This window comes from Perna viridis, chromosome 5 (assembly GCF_037379345.1).
Source record: "Perna viridis isolate PV_CMFRI_1.1 ecotype Kerala chromosome 5, ASM3737934v1, whole genome shotgun sequence".
NCBI classification, from domain to species: Eukaryota; Metazoa; Mollusca; class Bivalvia; order Mytilida; family Mytilidae; genus Perna; species Perna viridis.
This window is the reverse complement of record NC_142449.1, coordinates 16,566,701-16,589,264: the sequence shown is the minus strand read 5'-3', so window position 1 is coordinate 16,589,264 and position 22,564 is coordinate 16,566,701. Positions and strand designations below refer to the sequence as shown.

At 33.1% G+C, this 22,564-nt stretch overlaps 1 protein-coding gene and 2 long non-coding RNA genes across 8 annotated transcripts; 1 reads left to right on the top strand and 2 right to left on the bottom strand.

The window, feature by feature from the left end:
- Positions 1-2,837: 2,837 nt before the first annotated feature.
- Positions 2,838-19,072, bottom strand: LOC148616266 (uncharacterized). 6 transcript variants are annotated; one of them, XM_088583165.1, is made up of 6 exons: positions 18,934-19,072; positions 18,597-18,721; positions 17,101-17,190; positions 4,981-5,163; positions 4,184-4,233; positions 2,838-3,515 (listed from the first exon to the last, which is right to left on the bottom strand). In XM_088583165.1, exons 2-6 carry the CDS (start codon positions 18,709-18,711, stop codon positions 3,414-3,416), a joined length of 540 nt encoding a protein of 179 aa, XP_088439291.1. In that variant the 5' UTR covers positions 18,712-18,721; positions 18,934-19,072; the 3' UTR covers positions 2,838-3,413. The 6 variants fall into 6 exon arrangements, 5 of the variants coding, with proteins under 5 accessions (XP_088439291.1, XP_088439289.1, XP_088439290.1 ...); XR_015922136.1 differs by having other exon boundaries at positions 3,318-3,515; positions 4,184-4,542; XM_088583163.1 differs by having other exon boundaries at positions 2,838-4,542.
- Positions 5,633-9,332, bottom strand: LOC148616268 (uncharacterized). Its single transcript, XR_015922139.1, has 3 exons — positions 9,049-9,332; positions 8,452-8,555; positions 5,633-7,880 (listed from the first exon to the last, which is right to left on the bottom strand). It is a non-coding gene; the product is annotated as an uncharacterized LOC148616268 (long non-coding RNA).
- Positions 14,373-15,730, top strand: LOC148616267 (uncharacterized). The gene is made up of 2 exons (XR_015922140.1): positions 14,373-14,493; positions 15,582-15,730. It is a non-coding gene; the product is annotated as an uncharacterized LOC148616267 (long non-coding RNA).
- Positions 19,073-22,564: the final 3,492 nt, after the last annotated feature.

The following is a 22,564-nucleotide window of genomic DNA, read 5'->3' as shown; positions in this document are numbered from 1 at the left end:
CTCCGCCCCAGAAGCCTATTTGTTAGAATTCTAGCGCGATACAAAAAGTCTGCGTAGTCTCGGCAAGCTCTGGCATAACGTATGAATTGTGATATGAGCACTCCATACGCATGTGCTGAAGGTATGTTGCCACAGATGGAAGGAAAGTTGACAACTTGAATTAAATACATGTATGTATTTCTTTACACTACACCATTTTTTTAAATAATATTCCCATTTAAATTATAAGTAATGCATTATGTGTATTTGTTAAATAAGTTTACTACTATGAATGTTACAACTTTGCCATATTTCTTTCAATATAATAAAAAAATAAATGATCAATTTTAATACACATGCATTCAAGTGTTTTATATATAGTACATGTATAGCCAAAATCCCACTTACCGTAACATGGAGAAATTATTAAATGTTTTATGTGGAGTGGGATTTTCTCTATACTATATATTTATGAATATCATAATTAATAATAAAACCCATAAACAATAAAATGAAAAATTGTTATATCTTGAATGCATCCGGGTGAGCAAACATTGTGTCATAAAATTTTACTCAATGGTCAAATTTTAATCCATGGAGAACCCCGCAGGCTATTTAAAAATATAATCTCTTAAATGGTAATGGCCCCAGGCCTAGCTTTCAGAGATATTAAGAATCTAACACCGCTGAGAATGCAAGACAGAGAAATCTAAGACACCTAAGAGTAAGATTTCAAGTTCTATAACAAGACTCTGCCAACATAGCGGACATTAATATCTTACCTGAGGCCAGTGAGGGTATCTGAGATTTACGAGTCTTTTATTTTCTAGGAGTTTATGATTCTTTTTCAAACTTTTATAATTAATTTTCTGATTATTACACTAATTTAGAAAACTGTGCTTGATAAATTTCTTTTGAATTTACACGATGTCATAAAATGTTTAATTGTGAGGTCACAAACATTGCATATTTCATCTGCCACTGGTTACGAAATGGATTTCTCACATGGCTGTAAAAGGAAGGATGTACCTGTGTTTTTTAATTTATTTTATTTTATATATTTTATATATTTTTTATTTTTTATTTTTTATTTGTATTTATTTATTTATTTATTTTGGTTTATGAAGAAAAACATACAGTTCAATACCCATTTGTACCGGTCCCATCCTGGTGACAAATATTGCCTGGCCCCTTAGGGCGATTCCCTCTGTGTATCTGAGACCAAATCTACACCTCATTGTAAGTGTAATGAGTACGATGTTGATAACTAATAACAAATTAAGCAAAAATGCACTAGAAGAAGTATTATCTTTACAAAATAACTAACGTTTGATAAAAGTCGATAATTTGGCAATACTGTATGGATCAGAATTTTATGTAGCCCTAACGTTAGAATTATTCATCTTTAATACATCCGCCTCCTTGTTCTATCCTGTAATTTAACAAAATCAATTTCATATTTAACCCTCCCTCCTCTTATCTTTCTCAAGGGAAGTTTTCTGCTTTTCGTTTTGTAATTTTCTTTTATGTTTGCGCCAAAGTTATATACTTATTTCAAGATGATGTAGACTCTGTGACCTGTTTCCTAGGAAACGAAGTTAAGTGGTGAATTTTACTGATTTGTCACAAGGTTAGGAAATACAGGACACAACTTATATTATCATTGCGGTTTCCACAAATAAACTCTATTGTTGTATTTTTGTATTTGTTATTAAAATAATCGTCGCGGGAGGTACGATTGCGATGCAGATTTTTGGTCGTTCCCTCCGCGGGACTCGAACTCGTACCGCTGTGACATCTATGGCAACACCGCCTGCACAAAGTCCAGCGCCCTAGACCATTCGGCCAGCTGGGCTATATAAAATACAGCTTTTGCTGGCCGGGTCATTCCTCCTCGTAGAACTAATCGGATCAAGTAAAATATAAGACTAAATAGTTCCTTCATAACTCTGCGGATTTAGTAGAATGTTTTGTTATGACTTCAATAAGTTCAAATGTGGTTGTGAATAGGTTTTTTTTTCTTCAGAGTTTATTGAATAAACGAAACATAAAATAGGACCTGAACGGTTCCATTAAAACTTGGATTGTGAATCGGTTTTGTCTGCACATACAGTTATACGGGGTTTACATACTAGCGGGGTGCCACGCCGACAGGTAGATAGGACGACACGACAATTGGTCGGCAGGATGACACTTCAACAGGTATACATGATTAAAGGTAAACAGGACGACAGGATGATTGGTAGACATGACGACATGACGCAGGTCAACAGAACGACACGTAAACAGATAAACATGACAACAGGTAGAAAGGACGACCCGACAACAGGTACACATAATAACTGTGCATACAGTTATATAGGGTTTACATACTAACTGGGTGCCACGCCGAGAGGTAGACAAGACGACATGTCGACAGGACAACATGACATGAACACAAGACAACAAGGAGACAAAAATAAAAACACACCGGCAAATAAAACAGGACGACACGAAACTGCGAACATAATAAAATGTCGTTCTGTCGTCCTGTCGGTGTGTTGTCCTGTCTTCATGAATACTTGTTAGGTTATATGTCGTCCTGACAACCTCTCGTCCTATCTACCTGTCGGCGTGTCCTCCTGTCTTCATGAATACTTGTTATGTTTTATGTCGTCTTGTCGTCGACCTGTTTTCCTGTCGGCGCGTAGTCCTACCTATATGGGTGCCTCTAAGGCTATATGTATAATCAACTATCGATTTTTTTCTGAATGACATTAGCCATCCTCTCTGCATTGTGCAGTTGGAAAGCGCTACAGCACTAAACGCGTATTAATACTACCTACATTCTTACACATTGTATCAATTTTACAGCACAGAAATCTCATGAATACGAATGAATTTATTTTCTACTAGATTAATATCCTTTCAGCGTATGAATATCATGTTAAAACTTACTTGCCGGATTACTTAGTCTTATTTTTAACTTGGGCCGACTAATCTAGGGCTGTAACTTAGTGCACGATGTATGGTAGTACGGGACAGTGGTCTCTGTAACACTTGTTTCTTGATATCTACTTTTGGATAATTTGACAACAAATTTGGATTTTTCAAGAGGTTTGGTTATTGCATTTTATATTTAGTATTATATTCGGTGGTAAATGTAATTTATTGTTCGTCTTGCCACAGTTATTCTTGCATAACCATCTTTGGTGCAAGATACGCTTCATGGTTCAAAAAGCATAAACAGTCCCAAAGTTAGTTACTTCGCATAACCTGGTCAAAAATGAAAAAAAAACAATCATCCTTAAATATAAAGCAAAATACATTGAACGTACAAAAAAGACAAAAATAAGAAGTTTGGTTATAGATATGAGTTACACAAACTATATTAGAAATATATTCAATAAGCTACATTAAAAAAAATACATTTAATGCCTTTATAACAGATTGTTTCACTTCCAGTCATCAGGAGCCTCGACATAGGTGGTGGCATTCAGACAAAAATACACATGTTCAGCACCATTTGTTAACTTGATGTTTAACAAATTATAACCCTGACAAAAAAAGACATTTTCTTAGTCTATCGTCGAATGATAAACATGATTTTAACTTCAGTTAAGGTCTGTCCTTATATTTTGTTTTCATGTTTCTACTATTATATGTGAGTATATCGCCTTGGTTATAATGTGCGTTTGTTTAAATCGTAAATCTCTCATTATAGTCTTTATTTTAACCAGATAATTGTAAATATACGTTCAACTGGTGTATTTTGATATAAATTAATATACATGAGATGCGAATGTTTGATAATTGTTTTGTTTGAAAGGCTGAAAATAAAGTATAATTTGGTCCACTTGTTGCAATGTACTTTCTGTGGCGTTTATTTGTATCATATGTTTTAGGCAAATAAAGAGGATGTGTTGTCGGCAGGTCTAACAATCGTAAAGTGTTAACAGTTTTCGGGGGCGTAGCTGCCTATACGCAAATACACATTTTAAAGATGAAATAAAGGTTATTTATCACATATGCATACCATGAACGTAGTATAGGCTCTGAAAAACTGGATCGAAAATCGTTAAAATTCAGGAGTTTCCCTCAGGGCTTTGCCTTGCCGGACTCACTGGGGGCCTTGAACGACCCCCACCCCCACGACGTAATTTTGAGTACAACTAAAACAGGCCTAGCTACGCCCCTGGTTTTATTGGAGAGAGTGTATACTTACAGATGGAACCTCATTGAAAGTTTCATAATCGAGGGAGAAAGTAAAACGGTCTACAAAATAATTGGTTACTTGCGATTATCATTTAGATAAAACATTCATTCCACGGACACTAATAGGTCATGATAGTTGACAACAGCAAACTTGTTTTATACACTAGAAAACATTGTCGGTTCGGTGGCTTTTTCGTTGATACCTGTGTCTAAATTGTTGTGGAAAAATCATTTTTCGAAAGGAAAAACAGTATTTCAAATAGTTCATGCTACAAACAACATTATTAGCAGGTAAAGAGGTTGATGATATTAGATAGACTGTCGTTTCCAAATAAAACCTAATGTTCAGATCTCTACTTTTTAAAGATGCTGAAAAGCAATTGTACAAAAAATTATAATCATTCAATTGGAGTGTGATACGAAAGCTTTTGTAGGTTACATTTCTGAATGGATAGACTCAATGAAATCTCATTCAAAATGTTATCTGAAGTACGTAAAAGGCATTCATTTCGCTTTAAGTGTCAGTAATTCGAGGTGCAAACTTTATGAAATGCATTGCAATTTCATAATCAAAGGGAGATAACTCATTTCCCTCTCATTCTATTTTTACTTTGAATTCGCTCTTCTGCATATATCCTCGACATTAATAAGAAAGAACTGTCGATTTCGTTTCCAACAGACCATAAGCCATTTGCCTACATTGTCAGATTTGTATGATTATTTTTTTATCAGGGTTAATTTCGTTTTTTTTCAATTTTACCTGCTTCTTATAGATTCCAGCACTTAATTGACAATACAACTACTTACCTCCCTTTCTATAGGGGCATTTCTTTGGCTTACTTATAATATCTAAATTGGATGACTCAAGATATTGCTGAAATGCGGCGCACTTGTAATTTTTGGAGAAGCCGAGGGAAAGTATCCAAGGATCTTTTTCTTCTGCCTTTAGATACCAATCGAGTCCTAGTTTTCCACTTACAAGATCTGCGTCTACCAAAACGAATACCAAACACGTTTTAATTAAATTAGTATACAGCTGTCCTAACGAATCTTCAGTGTTTCCACATTACAGTGAAAAGAAATTACATAGTAACTCGTCAACCTATTATTAATATGTAATGTAGAAAAAAACTGATAAAGAATAAATGAAATTGTTTAAATCGAACCTTTTGCTGGTAAGAGGGCTAACTGTTCGAAAACACTCTTAGATTCAGTAATTATATCAATCATATGGACCTCCAAAATGAATTTGATTTTAAAACACCTGCTATGTTTGTCGCATTCAAATATATATTTTCAGAAATAAAAGAAAGATGAAACCTTAGACTTTTTTTTCAAATAGTTTACTTTCCATTCAGCTGTGGGCAGGTTGTTATTGCTAGTGAAGTTTTCAACTCACATGTATTTAAGAGATAATCGAATGTTCTTTGGCTATTGTATGTGGTAATTTTATTTTCAAAAGTCATTTTATTATACGTATACAACAGTCGGTTCTTCCAAGTGTCTTCAATGTATGTACCATGATATATTCGAAAGAAGCCATGTGTTCATTATATTGCCATGATAACACATTCATTTATTCTTATATGTAGTAACATTACATGTACATTTGTTCTGGTTTATGGAGGTTTTGTCTCAACAACTTTTTCGCGTTTTAAGTTAAAGCAATCATTACACCGACTTTCATACGACTCGGCGACTTAGAGATACTATTTGTACAAGGATACGAAGTATATAGATTATAGTTACATTTCAACGAGCAGCATTGATATATTTTTCTTTCTCTTTTTGCAAGAAGCAAAAACTGCTGAACGTCCGGGACAATGGATTTCATCCTGGTTATTATATTAGTCGGATTTGTGTTGTTCTTTGTTCTATGTGCAATTTATAGACTGTTACATTTATTCTTCTTTATTGTGTTTATTGCCGTCTTGATATTGTAGCGTTGATTTGTCCAGGGTTTCCTTCTCTTATGTAGTATTGTTGATATTGTGGCATTGTTTTTATGCAGGGTATTTCATCATTTGTTGTATTTTTGATATTTTAACGTTAACACAAGACAATTTAAATTTGCAAAACACTGAATTGCAAATCTTGCACCGCTTTTTCTTCAACCTACCATGTCATGTGAGTAACCATTGGATGCAGATTTGCATGGGATTTAATGAAATGCGTTTTATTTTACAACTTTTGATAAAATAAACTTATAGTTTCAATTTAAAAATCATGGGATTTTTTTATCGCATGGGATTCTTCATCATCCCATGGGATTTTTTTTTGTGTCCCATAGGATTATTTTTGTCCCATAGGATTTTTTATTTGTAAATCAATACATTCAGAAACACATAAAAATGGGTACATGTGTATGAAGAGGTATTATGATAAGATACCAGAAAGTACAAATGTGTGTGTAGATTGAATAAAGCTATAGAATTTAAATAATTTTACATCTCTATTATTTATAAGCAAGTAATAAGCATTCTCACATTTAGTAAGTATATTTATTACTTTATTAAATTTTATAAGGAATATGCATGTTTTTATGTATTAAATTATTCAACTTAAGAAAGAATTGAAGCTAAATTATCTTGATAAGTATTATTTCTTGAACATGCTTTATAACAAAATATAGTTCATTTTTTTTGCATTGCAAAAGTACTGATATTGTTGATAAACTACAAAAAGGTTAGTCTATCATCACATTTCATAACCATATCCACATTCAACACAAAAGTATCTGTATTTTTTGGCATTTTATGTCCATTCTTAAACAAAAAGTGTTAAAATGCAAAATCAACTTTATTTAATACACACCCCCCTTTTGTGTAAAAATTGGGTTGATTTTGTGCAAAATTTTGGCAAAAATGAGCAAATTAACGCCTAAACCTTCTTTCATAATTTCCAAGGATATGAAATAGATGCCCATGCAATTTGACAGGAATTAAATGTCTGAATCAAAGTCTAACTTATCATTTTGAACCTTATGTCATGGGCAAGAACCACAGTTCATATAAACTATTCCAATCTGGCTAACATAGACATAATAAAAACACCTAATATTGTCATGAATGTAAACAGATATAAAATTACTTAAACAGAAAATGAATGCTAGATACACATTACAGCACATCAAATTATAGTAAGGTACAATAATGTATGTTCTAAGTTTTTCCTGAATCTGCAGACATTTATTAATGATTACTTAAAAAAATTAAAACCTTTTTTGCAATGGTGGGGTTTTGAATAAAATGAATTGATTTCTTCTGATGAATAAACGGGTAACTACATTCCTATTTCAAAATTTACATGTTTGTTGCTTATGTCTAAACCCCTACAGTTTCCTCCAATTTTACCCTTCTGTAAATGAGGCTGATACATCTAAACTATTTCTTGAATGTCAACACTTTAGCTTCAGTGGGAATAATATTAGCAGTCACAAGTACATGTATGTACATATATCATATTTAGGTAGCAATGATGATTTCTTTACAACTGTACTCCAGTATCACCAAAAGAAGATTCAATTTCTCATTTGATGGTAATAATAGTAAAAGCTCATGTTATGTACTGCACACTTTGTAGTGATGATCTGATCATGATAGTGTTGCTCTTAAATATAATGTGAAAATCCTCCTAAAATTTTGCAGGAGTTTCTTGCTGTATACCAGTAGCTATTCTGACCATAGAATCCCAACCAATAATGATACCTAAAAAATAGTTAAGAACTAAAAATGTCATAGTATTGGGTAGATTTTTAATTTTAAAAAATGCAAACAAAGCACAAAAATGTGATGTCAAGGTCAATGGTAATTAACCCTAGAGCATGTAGAAGGCTATACATCTTAAAAATGCTTAACAACATGCCAATTATCAAAAACCTACCTTGAAAGATAATAAGGTAACAACCTAATGTAAACATGATTTGTGTTACTGGCTGACTAATTACTATAAGGGTGATTGGTCAGTTTCAGCAGGCAACAACCACCCCCTCACTTTTCAAAGCCATGCAAAGCATAATCTGTAGGTCTTCAACTCTTGAAGGTTTCTTACAAATATTTCTAACTTATTAATGTATTCTGATTTATATGGAACTCATTCATGTATAAAGACAGAACTTAATGTGCTAAGTTGAAAAACTAACTACAAGTAATATGCTTCTTGTGCTCAATTAACTAACAGAGTGCACAACATTAATAATAATATGAAGTAAACTGATTACCTAAAACAAACATCAAAATCATGTACAAGTAATGCTTTACCATGCATATATAGGAATACCTGTAATTACAAGTTATCACATGTTGCTCTCACTACAGGATCCAAAACCCAATCCATCAGGTTGGTCAATGTATTAATAGTCATCTGGTATTATCAGGTTGTCTCTACAGTATACAAAGCTAAAAGTACTGCATTGAATCTCTACTGATGCATTTCTTCACATATTTTTTTTTAAATACCTTGAGTGGTTTTGGAGGAGCTGTGCTAACAAGGTTTTCAAATTAAAAACCAATCAGTTTAATTATCTCCCTTTATGGGTCTAGTGCATATATTATATCTTTACATAAAGCCTAACTTTCCAATTTTAATAATATAAAAAATTAGATGACTTTTTAATCATTCCAACAGTATGCGTGAAAGTTTCTGATAGTCTGTGAAACGAAAAACAAAATCAAACATCTCCACTACTATTTTGCGAGTATAAGTGTGCTTTCTATTAAAATGTGTGTCATGAAAGCTTCCGGTGTATTCAAAGCAAAACTGTTTCAGCCTATTGACAATGTCATCAAGATTATGTTAAAAAATGCATACCTGTGGATGAAAAAAAATTGTTTAATTATTTAATAATCACTGAGTATTGCATGCATAAGTACTTACTGCTACAGTAAATGTGTCAAATGATAATCGCCCTTTTCAATTGGTCAATATTCTTCTCTAAGAAACGTGTAAGTGTCTCTCTTTTAAATACAAGTCTTCACTTAAAGTTCTGAAAAAATGAAAATACAGCTAGACAAATTTAGTTGTACAAGTATTAAAATGCCAGCCACATGTGTAAAGATTGAGTTAAATATGGTTCTGTTGAAAAATTTCTGTTGGTATTGAACCCTCTCCCCCCCCAAAAAAAAACAAAAAACAAATGCCAATTAACATATTTCAATCTTTGCACACAGCATATCTTATTTTAAGTTCTATTTAAGAACTTTTAAGAACTAATATGTATTAGGAACACATACTAAGCAACAAATCCAGTTAAAACATTATGCAGGATTGTCAGGTAGTGCCTGTTTTGTACTATAAGTAAACAAATTGTAAGTCTATTCTACTGACTGAAAACTTGTGACTTGTTCTTGTAATTAATGTTCAAATGAGGTTGAATTGATTACAAATACTTTAATTCTTCTCTCAATTAGAAATATTGATTTTGTAAGCTGGTTAAATATAAATAAAAATATTGAACTTGCGAAGCAAACATTTACATCCCCCCCTTTGTAATGTCCATTATTATTTTTTTAAGTCTTGCTCAGACGGTACATATACAGTAAAGCTCACAGTGCTCGCTGACTTAGGCAATGCCTACTCCATATTATAAACTTGGTAAGGAGTGACCAGTCCCTGTAATATAAATTCCCTGAACACGGTAACTTTAATCATTAAATATTACAATTACAGTGAACCTAATTCACAAAAGGATTCTTCAGATACAATAAATATTCCCCCTTCAAATAAAGTACTAAAAAAAATTCTAATTTTATAATGGGTAAACAACGCACGAGAATTCAGCTGTAGTTCCCAACCTGTGAGTGTGACTGTGGAAGGAGGAGACTGTTTCAGGAGCATAGTAGTCAGAGCAAATCATGCAGATTTTCTGGAGCAGTACAACTCCTAACTTAATGTAGTCGGAACTTGACGTATGCATTCATTGCTGTATTGAATTCGTTAGTTTCTGAACGACTGCAGCATCAACACTTATGGTACCAGTATCGTATTGCATATCCCTGAGTAGGTGTATGTCAAAACATGAATGCTATAAAAATATAGTGCATTTTCTTTTTGCCTCTCTACAAACTAATATTTTGTTAAAAGATATGAACAATGACTTATAAAATAGAGCAAACATCACACTGTAAGATGAAGAACTTTTTTAAAAGAAAATCTAACATGATATCATAAATATGTTCCACTGAAAAAGGTTGGTTTGGTGAGCGCAAAACGAAAGTGAAAGTAGGGAAAATGGCTATTTATAGTTCGAGACTACTTTTCTGTCCGATCTTCGTGGACTCACCCTATTTTCTTTGCGGGAAATTATTTTTTCACATGTCTTTAGAAATGCTACATAAGTGAAAGTTTTATTGAATCAATTTACATATTTTTTAAAAAAATCCTAAAAATATGCACTTCACTATAGTAGTCTATGGGAAAATTAATACGATACTGAGACCTTATCTCGCTGCTGGGACGAGGTCATAGCGGGGAATGAACCGTATATAAAAGCGTCTTGTGTCATGCGTGATTTCGGCACCCCGTTTCGCCACTGACTGACAATACATATCCGAGGTTTCCTCTGTAATTATCCTTTCGTATAACACTTGTTGTTTTATCGATGCAGGAACGCACAAGATGAGCATTCCAGTAACGTAGTAAATAGTTGTACAAAAAGTTATTTCATAGCTAGCGAAGGAGTTAAATTTAGGTAAATGCTATATATAATATAAATCCTTGGGCTAACGAATGAAACTGCACTTTCTCGGGACTTTGTCTTGATTAAACATAGTACGTGTACATTTTAATACCCAGATCTAACGTAAGATGCTGGCATTTCCGTTCGTCCATAGGATAGTGCCATATCAGAAAATAACTTCCATGCAAGCGAACCTCTTTCACGGGCTGCAGTAATTCGGTTTTGTAATGTAAATTAAAGCATGGACTGTAAAATCTTTGGTGACAGTTACACGCATAGACCTGTAATTAATTATAACTCCCTGTTACATGTACGGTTTTAATTCGCTAGTAAAATTATAAAAACCTTATATAAATTAAAAGAAAAAAAAACTCATTCACTAGTAATCAGATCCTTTCAGTAAATTTAATTATATACAAGGACTTTTATAATAGCCTATCAAAATCCTTTGGTTGTTATATTTAAAAAATGAAGTATTAAAAATGATATAATTGGATTAATGTGGATATTTTCATGCAAAATTTTGGTGAAAATGAGGAAATATTATACTATGACACACCCCTTTTAGAACCCACTTTCAAAATCTCGGTTAAGTTCACGTACGACACTACACAGGCCAGGTGACGATTAGAATCGCCCTGAGGTAATTTTAAAAAAATTAATTGTTTTATGGCTCAGACAGAACAGGTGACTCAACAGGTGACAGGATTTATCTGTCCAATATTGCAGAAGATGTTCGTTCCCTTACAGTTCTGATCATCCGTGTGTATATAGTGTACAAAAGTGCGTTCCTGTTATATACAAGAAGCTTTCACAGATGAGATGATGACAAAGATATACTAGTATATTCCAACATTACAGTAAAAATCCTTAATTGTATAATTTCAAAATCGCCTACATACATGTAGGGAAACTGAAGCTCTAAAGTTTGTCATATCTCTGGTTATAGCTACAATTTATACGATATGCATTAAACTGTATTGTACATACGTGTAATAAGATTCACCCATTCTAATTTTCGAAACACTATACGGTGGAATCTATATGTACAATCTATACCTGGTGTACACTGAACATACTATTTTGTACAGTTCATATTGGTTACCAAGTGTCTACACGTTGAAGTTTAATGAAAGTGTACATTGCGCGTTTTTCGATTCAACTTTTGCGCCAATTGGATGAAAAACTAGTTTAATTGTCCCAACATATTGCCCCGTGGTTGAATTGCGCTTAAAAAGGCTGGCACTAATTTAATTGTGTCAGTCTACCTGTAAAAGGTAGTGATATCAAGTATTTCATAAAAATATGAAAATAAAAGAGAAGTTACGAATATATATATCCAAAAAATGCCAAAAAGATGTAATCTACTCTTAAACAGATTTACCTTGTATTGGATCTAGTATTGAAAAATCTTTTAAATGGACAATAACTCCGCCCGAATAACTTGCCGGTCCCAAGTCTGGATGTCCCTATCAAATGTAAAATCAATTTCAATTCTTCCCATGCGCGGTTGAGCCACGGTGCTTCACACGTCATACAATTAGGACACAACCCATGTCATGCCAAAAACTGTTTTAAAATATAGGAGAGTTCTTCGTGATGTCATCACTTACCTGTGATTTGGATTTGGTTGGCAAAAAATCCCTTGAGTGGCATGGGGCATCAACTTTATATCATCATAACGTTTTCGTTTTTTAAGATAATTGAAAAATTCTTTTGGTTTTCTACACTGCCAATAATACTCTTTTTATCCACGAATTTTAAAATAAATATTCAGTAATTAGACTATGTGAGCATAAAAATTTTAAAATAATTTTTAATGATAATAGAGGTTTACATATAAATATCATTTCAAATTTATTTTTTAAGTAAAAGAGTAAAAAATTTACACACAAAATATGAATTATTTTATCTAAATGAAACATTTTACAGAACCAAAATTGGATATAAAATAACAAAGTTATAAAGTTTTGAAAATTTGGATTCTAATCATGAATTTGCTAATTGTTTATTTCGTTGTTTATTTGCCAACCAATTTGACACTTAATGATATGAAAATTAGTGAATATGACAATCACTAATGAGATTGGCGAACTCTCCTATAGTGGTCCAATTTCTATTTAAAGACTCCATGAGCGATTCAATGAAATACCAAAAAAATGTCATCCTTAAAGATCTGACAAGAATATCATAACATTGTATCCCTTACGAATAAGCCTATTCAACAGATTAGTTTACTTATTGGGCGAGTATCGAGGTTTCCCTGCTATGTGTAGAATATTACCGTAAAACAAAGGGCGAGAGACTAACATGAATATTTGTCCATAACAAATGAATGATTATTGACAAAATTATCGAAGTGATAAACTCTATATAAGAGTCAAAATGAAAAGTCTGCATAAAATTTAAATGGTATTATCAAAGTACAACAGGAAAGTTTGCAACCATTGCAATGGTCATCGTCACTCGGTACAGGTATTTCCTTTGGACATTGAGGATTAAACCAGGTTTTATGGCGGCTGTCCTTGGTCCCCTTATAAATTGATTTTTTAATGTGACATTTGTGCATAAGAAATAATCAAACAAATAGTTGCTTCACATATTTTCGATAAAAGTGAATAGTGTATCATTTTCATAATTTTCTTAATTAGACCCCCCTTTTTTGTTGGAATTTTTTTTCAATAGTTTGCCATTTTTTGGGCAAATGTGGCAGAATCAAACTTTATAGTTTGCATATTTTTAGCAATGATTTTTATTTATGTACTGCAATGGTAATTCTTCTACAAGTGATGGAATAAATATCGAGTGAAAAATGTGACTAAAACAGTATAAGCAATGACCATTTTTGAATGCTGGAATAATGCATTTTGTATATGTTCCATAAGTTCATCTGTGCACGCAGTAAGACAAACTAGATAGAGGTAGGTACTGCCTCACATAAGATACAGTACAAATGGTTTTTTTTTTTGTTAAAATATAGATATGGATAGTTATGAGTACAAATGTAACTTGTTTATGTTGTTAATCTTCTGTATTAACAATTCAGAAAGGCTTTAAATTTGAAATTAACAATATAGATATGATCATTTGAAACCATAATAGATTCAGTCCTTCTAGACCCAAATGTAGTACAGAGTTTTGATTTTAGCATTTAAAATATAAAAATACTAGTTTAGTTTTTCAACCTGTCCATCACACACTGAAGATTGGATGCAAGTTTTCATTAGTGGGAATTGGGGTGTAAGATTTCTTGTGTTTGAAGAGAAATTGTGTTACGATTTGGAAATTGTATATATATGGCATATAAGTTGTACTGATTTCATTTTTTCTTCTCATGGACTTTCATTAGTGGACTTAGTACTGTCATATTTTAAAAAATTGGAATATATTTTTTTGGCACCACTTTTTGCTCTTATTTCTGAACATTGATTAAAAAAAATTGGTGACAGAATTTTGGAAGCCAGTGCAGCCCCCGTTTCAGTTACATGTTTATAACTCCATTTTACTGTCTATATACAGAATCTGAAAGTTATCTAATTTTGAAATAATGCATAATAAGTATAATTTTGTTTTGAAGGTGCTCTATGTTGCTCAAGAGAGATTAGAGGATGCATGAAAGGATTCTTAGTAATGACTCGTAAAAGGTGAATGACGTTTGAAGAACTTGCAAAATTAAATATTAAACCAACTATGTCTGAGGAAAGATAAACAAGCTCTAGCTAGATGTTAAGTTCTGGTAAAAATCACTATTACTTGCTATCAGGAGATATCTCTTTTTATATACAGATGCTTTTGTTATATGATTAAGCCAAAAACAAATATCTTTATTGTGTGAATATTCAATTGCAAATAGAGTTTGTCAAGTCCTGTTCTAAAATTATATTTGAACTGGACCATTATTTTTTAAGCTCTTCTCTTTGCACCACTAACATACCTTGTGTTTCAAAGGTAATCAAGGGAACCAATGTAATAGCGGCAATCAAAGGAATGTAATTCAGGGACAAAGACCAGACATGGAAAACAGACATACACAGCAAAGAACATAAAGTAACTAAAATCATACACACAAAGTAACAAAAGCAAATGAGCAACTCAGACTACACTAAACTTGTTACATTTTTTGAAAGTTCAATGACAGCTTTCTCCACAATCTCTTAATTAATTTTGATTAAACTTACCCCCAGCATGTTTAACTTAACATTGAATGTTACTTATGTGCATTACAAGATAAGTGCTTTAAGGATTCTTGCAATGAAAATTAATACAACTAAATTGAAAGGTACCATATGTATTATCATGCAGAATTGTTTTTCACCATTTCAGGGATCAGCCACCTGCTTGCCTCTATGGTGAATGACTAATTCAGTATATGCAAACTTGATAGCTGATCATATCAGGTATACACTGTTCTCCAGAATTTTTGTACTCCTGCTTTTTGAGACGGGACATATTATGGCATACTGGTGTCCGTCCATCTGTTCTTCATACTTTGCACAATAAATCAAAAGTGCTGCCACGAACTTATATAGAAAGCACTTTATCTGTGTGTCTGTTTGTCTGTTCATGTTATCTTTTAGATGTCTGATTGCAAGTAATTTCAGCTGTTGATATTAGAAATGAACATATATCAAGTAAGAAAAAATAAGATCACTTTGATTACAAATAAAATGGTATTGTAAAATATTTTATATATTTTGTTTGCATAAAGATTTTTACTTGTTTCATTCTACAGAGACGAGAAAGGAAGCATGTTTCATGGGTTGAAGCTGACCAAGAAGAAAAAGAAGTGCCAAAAAGCTGATTATGGACCTGAATTTAGACTTCCATTAGAATTTTTATAATTTATTTAAATACTAAGATAAAAGTACTGCTCATACAGCATTCTAAGTTTATATTCTTAAACAGCATATTTATAGTCAGAGTGTCTGAATATTTTTTTCTATTTCGTTGTTTTACATTTGTGGTTGATAAGTGAATTTTCAAAGTGATTTCATTTCAGACCTATAAAAGATTAAAAACTTCAAAAACATCCCAAAACAATACAAAAAACCTCTCTCTTTTAGCCATTCAGCTTTTTTATTCATACTGCACAGAAGAAAAATGCGCTAAGTGAATATGTAAGGCATACACTCTCTATGACTATCATTGTATTTTAACACAAGATATCCCATGGGAGAAAAAAAATCCCATGGGAGAAATTAAAATCCCATGGGAGAAAAAAATCCCATGGGACACAAAAAAAAATCCCATGGGATTTCATGAAATCCCTTGATGTATTGAAAAATCACATGGGATAAAAAAATCCCATGAATTTCACATTGTAACTACAAATTTATTTTAGTAAATATTGTAAAACAAAATGCATTTTATTACATCCCATGCAAATCTGCATCCAATGGTTACTCACATGACATGGTAGGTTGAAGAAAAAGCGGCGCAAGATTTGCAATTCAGTGTTTTGCAAATTTAAATTGTCTTGTGTTCGTTGTTTTTTTTTTTCAGGGTTTTTCATCGTTTGTAGTATTGTTGATATTGTGGCGTTGTTTTTATCCAGAGTTTTCCATCGTTTGTTGTATTGTAACGTTTTTTTCCCAGGGTTTACTCATCTTACGTAGTATTTTTGATACTGTGGCGTTGTTTTTATCCAATGTTTTTCATCATTTATTCCTTTTTTGATATTGTAGGGTTTTCGATTTCTTCTGTCCAGGGTTTTTAATCGTTTGTTGTATTTTTGATATTGTGGCGTTGTTTTGATCAGGGTTTGCTCCTCTTTTGATCTCTTGTATTGCTACTTCTCCCGTCAAACTACCCATAACAATACCAAAACAAATAGCCACTAGAAAAACAGACAGAGGATTCATACCCTACCGGAGCCTAAGGTTCATGCTTTCATATATTTTTTTTTCAGTTCGGGCTGCATGCTCCAGGTTTATTTTAAGTTTCCTCTGTGTCTCCATGAATCCGATCTCCATTTTTCTTCCTTCATGTTTTTTTTTTACTCTGGGGCTTTACTCTTGGTTTCAATTTCTCTTAAAATCCAACCATTATTGAATATGTCCATTCCCCTATGCATAAACTCTAAATATTGATACAAAGACTCGTATACCTTTGTTATTACCTTAAATTATTACTAGAATACTTTTATAAAACTTTCAATCCCCTAAACCATTATTAGGTAAATTATTCACACATACATTTTCCTCGATTTATTGTATGGACTCATTCCTCCTTTTTCATGAATAGATACTTACTTAATTTAAAATCCAGATGAACACTTATTAAGCCACTTCTTTTTATATTTTTTGGCGTCCACGTTCCATTAAGGTAGTAAGCATTCTTATCTAAATAAATGACAAATAACAGAAAAATAAGCCCCGTGCAGGTCCGGGTGTCAAAAGAATAGGCCTGCAGCAGCGCTAAGCTTGTCGTAAAAAGCGACTAAATAGTGCTCAGAAACCTAGCCAGGGACTAGGCGCTCTGCCCACAGAGCAACTGGGATGTGTGCCCCAGGTGGTGGAATGGGGTACCCCTGGCGTGTTACATGCTGGGGTTGTCAGGCTATAATACGGAAAACCTGACCGCAAACCATAGTGGTGCACCGTGTTGGGAAAGATGCCACGTTCCTCGCACGTTAAAGAACCCTGCTGTGGTATTCGATACGAGTAGGAATCTTTGCGCTCCGCCACAGGAGGCTACATTGCCCGACCCTACCCATCCCTCCCTTTTTCTGGTGGTAATCTAAATTTGTCGACCCTGTTGCCCTTGTGTCCCATCACTTTTTCATTTCATTTCATGTTCATTTTATCATCCACTTCATGTTCATCGTCTGAATATAGCTGAAATATTGCTGCTCGGACATTAAACCCCAACAAACAAACAAACGAACAGAAAAATAAGAATAAAATTACATATAATATATTCTGACTTCATTTCATTACTAAAGATCTGTTGCAACATTGTCACAATAAATATTTAAGTTTACTTTTATGTCATCGAATTCAAACAAATGTTTCTTAAGGAATGAATGGTACGGTTGTCATCATTAACATTGATATCGATGGAGGGAATGCGAACTCATCCATAAGGATGAATAAGCTTTTTCCATCTGTATTGGTTGTATATAAACAGGAATGGGTCAACGACCGATGTACTTAGAGCGTGTACAAGTTGATTCGTCTGTATGTTTTCACTTCTAGTGACTGTGTGTGACAATGTCTCTCAACCATGTTTAATTGCTTCTTTTTTCTGCTATATATAAATTGTCTTGACTAAATTTACACAATAAATAAGATGCCTTTGTCTGCAATATGCATCGCACTTGTAGCAACAATTTTACCAAGTTTTTAAGATTACACCAGATTTTTGTATCTAGAGTTGATCTTAACGTATCAGATGAAGATCTAAAGATATCTCAAATTTTATTAATTAACATTGCAGAGATAAACGTAATTCCCACGGCCGATAATCTTTATACTTTGTCGCGACATTTTTCGAAATTTGCAATAAAACAAATTTCAAAATCCCTAGAAACCCTTATATTGCATATAGTAAAACCTCTAAGCGATGGATCGTGCTCCATATTTTGAAAATTTTGGTATTAATTTTTGGATTGTTTTATACATCTTCCCATGTATTTGATCCTAATGCTGTTGATGAGAAGTTGCTTCTTTTAAAAACAGGTACATCATATCAAACTTTGCTTAATGAGTATGAACAGTTTTTTTTTATATGATTAAGACATATTTACCACACAAAACAAAAGAGCCGTAGGTTTTGTCATCATCTTGCTCCATCTCATGTACATTCCTTGCCGAGCTAAAACCAGACCCAAACGCCATCAGCATGCAAACCAACCATATCATCTTTCTGGTTCTGTAAATAATTTAAAAAAATCTAAATAAGGCGAGTAATCCAATGAAGGAAGTGATATGACAAAATCCGTAATTGAATTTCAGATTACTCCTTTCGAAATGAGAACAATAATTTAAAAAAAACCATACACGTGTTAAACTTAGTTGTCCAAATGTAAAACAAAACACGCCAATATTTAGTAATAATGTGGCCAAAGCGATAAATATCCTTACAGAATTTCTTCCTTGCTTTTTTACTTTAAAAATGTTCAGCTCTATTGGTCATGCAGTGACTAGGCCTGTATACATCATGTATAACCAAAACGAGGAAGTATTGTAAATAAAACGTGCTGTCGAATGTTATTTAATATATATTGACATACATTCAATCAACAAAAGAAACGTTCCAATTGGAAGTTATTGCCATTCAGAGATATTCTTTAGTCTAATGACGTAATAACATTTGGTAATTTAGTGTTTTTTACTTTAAAAATGTTCAGCTCTACTGGTCATGCACTGGCTAGGCCTGTATACATCATGTATAACCAAAACGGGGAAGTATTTTAAATAAAACGTGCTGTCGAATGTTATGTAATATATATTGACCTACATTCAATCAACAAAAGAAACGTTCCAATTGGAAGTTATTGCCATTCAGAGATATTCTTTAGTCTAATGATGTAATAACATTTGGTAATTTAGTGTTATTTGGAAGAAAATAATTTGATCATATGAAAACGGGGATAATGCTTTATATGTGTTGTGTACAAGTAGTCATTCCATAAATATTGTAATTTGTGTGGAAGGATTGTACAGATAATAAATCGTCCAAAATACGCTTGGACAATTATAATTTGCACCAAAAATGGCCAAAAATCACTTTCAACTTGTACAAGAATCTTTCATACCTATTTTATGACCTAGAGTCAACTTAAACGAGATTCATGATAACGTCATTTCATTTGTTTCTGGTGCATGTCAATGAGCCATGGCAACGTGAATACAATGTAGTTTAGCTCCTCTACATTTGCATTTAGTTTTCTTGCAACTACCTTTACATTTACATTTATATTAAGGTATCCCTGGCAACCAGTTTTTGATAATTCGCAAACAGCTTCACGAAGCAAGATTTGTCATGGAGGAACTTGTGCAGGTTTGAGACGTGCATCATTTACTTCTACCAACTGACTGTGGTTAAGATAGCCTGTAAGTGTACCAGCATGTGTTCCGACGAGAGACATCCTAAATTACACCTCTGTGTTTTTAGAATCAGTTGATCCTCCATCGAACTGTGGTATTGGAATGGTGATATTGCTTCCGACAGAAAGCTCATTCAATTTTTGTTTGGTGTGTCTTGTTAGTTTTTCTGCCTTAGTGCGTTGACCTGAAAGCCCATTTTCTCGCAGGCTGAACAGTAGTACATGTATTTCATCGGGGGCAATTTCAGTGGTGGTAGTACTATTGTTCTGTTTCTTAGATTATACGTTATCCTGATCCTTTGTTTCAATTGATCAATTTCATGGTCGGTTTCACCGGCCTCGGTCAAAATATTCTTTCCAGATTTCCCTTAGTTTCAATACTGCTGACGTTGTACCAGTTTCTGTAATCCTTGAATTTGAAGAACATCATTATATTATGTCTTCGAGTGCCGGTCTTGGTCAGTTTTCTTATCAACAGTTTTTTTTTGCATTTAAAACCTTTTGGATTCATCAATTTTAGCCTGGGTGTGTAGTACATTGCGATGTGATGTACTGTTTCTAGAAAGTTCCAATATTTCTTTAACAAACTTATCCTGTTTGTCAATCATTCTCAATAACAGACCAAGCACAAAATAAATCCACAGTTTTAACTCAATGACAAGTTGGTGAATGAAATTTATGATCACAAAGAAGATACTAACAACAGATAAAGGAATGAGAAAGGTTTTAAATACCCTAAAATCATTTAATTGCTTGCATGATAGATATTATTCTGTACAAGTTGAAAGAGATTTTTGGCAGATTTTTTTGTATAAATTATAATTTGTCTAAGCGTATTTTGGACAAACTGTAATTTGCAAAGTCAAAATACAAATCATAATTTGTACATTTTTTCATACACATTACAATTTGTATGATATGACAACTTGTACACATATACATAATTCCGCTTAAACGTTTTGAAATGTACAATCCTATTTAGATTTATTTTTAAAGTGTGGTAAACTTGTAAATTGTTGTTTGTTTGTTTGTTTGTTTTGTTTTGTTTCGTTTATATTTTTTTTTCTTTAATTAAAGTTATTGGAGATAATGTGTTGGCTGCTATTCGCCCTACCACTTATCAACTTCAAAAGGATGTGTTGTCAAAATACATATGTATAAACTAAAGCGTGCCTATATTCTAGCCACATTTTATACCTAGCTGAGAAAAACACCTATTTGCTCTGAATGTTTTAATGTTCTGTGTTGTTTTATTCTTCAAATAGAAACATTACATAAACCGTGGCACAGCCTTATTATACCATCATTACTCTTGTCTATTTTCATTATAGTTTTGCCAATCAAAAATTTAGGGTAGAGAACTCTGAATGAAGGTTTGAGTGAGTGAGTGAAATATAGATCCTTGCATAAAAAGGGAGTTTTTTTTTATAATTTCCAAACTTTATGTAAACTTGTATGACTGGCTGGTTGTTGTTGGTGGTGGTGGTGGTGCTTATTTGTATTTCCAGTAACACCAAAAACCGACCATCGAAAGTACTCGGCCATTTCCGCTACACTAATCTATCATCATCTTCCATAAAGAACAGGAGTTGTGGAACCACTGTTTTAAATTCTACGTAGGAGTACTTTTAGGCCAGTGCACACAGCTGTAGTCCGTAGGTGTATATACATTTAAAACGTTCCAAATATTCACAGTAAAATTATGTACATGGATGGTGGTTCTCTATTATCTCTCAGGGCTATACTGGAGGAGATTAGCCCTGAAGTCCTCGATGGTGGTGCTCTGGACTGTGATGTTGTTCATGCCATTTCAGTCTCTGTTCGTTGGAAGAAGGCATCTCTATATATATTGTTGTTCTCTCTTGATAGAATCTCCACGTCTGGTGTTGTAACTGGACCGAAGGTATTTGTCACGGTCAATGTCCAAGTTATGTTGTACCTTGAGTAACATAGACAGTTTGCTGTTTTTGCGTCGCTCTTCTAATGATGCCCAATTTAGTTCCCTTAACATACTGGTGACGCATCCTCGACTGTTGGTCTAGTTAGGGTTATGATAGGACAGTACTTAGACATTATTGGTTAAATTGTTATTGTTAAGAAAGGGAGGAATGTATAATGACTTTAAGAATTAATATTGTCTATGTTAACTATAAATTGAATTATATGCATGTACGGAAACATGTACGGGTAAATTCACATTGATTGATGGATGTGTCTTATATAATTGAATGGTATGTATATTTGAACATGTTGTGTGTTCGGGGAGCGTAACAAGTGGTGAGCAAGTCAAAAGAAATGCAATTATACCTAGAGGTCAGAGAAATACTTGTACACAAATAATAAATCGGCGGGTAAACTGGACACATGGAATGTTTGTGTCCAGGTTCACATTGATTGATGGATGTGTCTTATATAATTGAATGGTATATATATTTGAACATGTTGTATATTCAGAGAGCTATTCAGAGAGCTCGCTTTTACTCTTGAACATGTTGTATATTCGGAGAGCTCGCTTTTACTCTTGTAATAAACGTTACAGTCAGTTTTACTTGTCTTGGAATTATTCATCCGTACCAGATTCTACCACATATTTTTGGTGCCGTGACAGTTCGTTCCTGAAAGTAAGTCGCTTTAATGTTATGTTAGATTTTGTTTTCTGTTAAAAT

Coding starts and splice junctions, on each gene's coding strand:
- LOC148616266 (XM_088583163.1), bottom strand. CDS start 18,711: ATGATATGGTTGGTTTGCATGCTGATGGCGTTTGGGTCTGGTTTTAGC. Junction 17,191..18,596: donor CGGCTCTTTTGTTTTGTGTG/GTAAATATGTCT, acceptor TCATTTATTTAG/ATAAGAATGCTTACTACCTT. Junction 5,164..17,100: donor TCATCTGGATTTTAAATTAA/GTAAGTATCTAT, acceptor TCGTTTTGGTAG/ACGCAGATCTTGTAAGTGGA.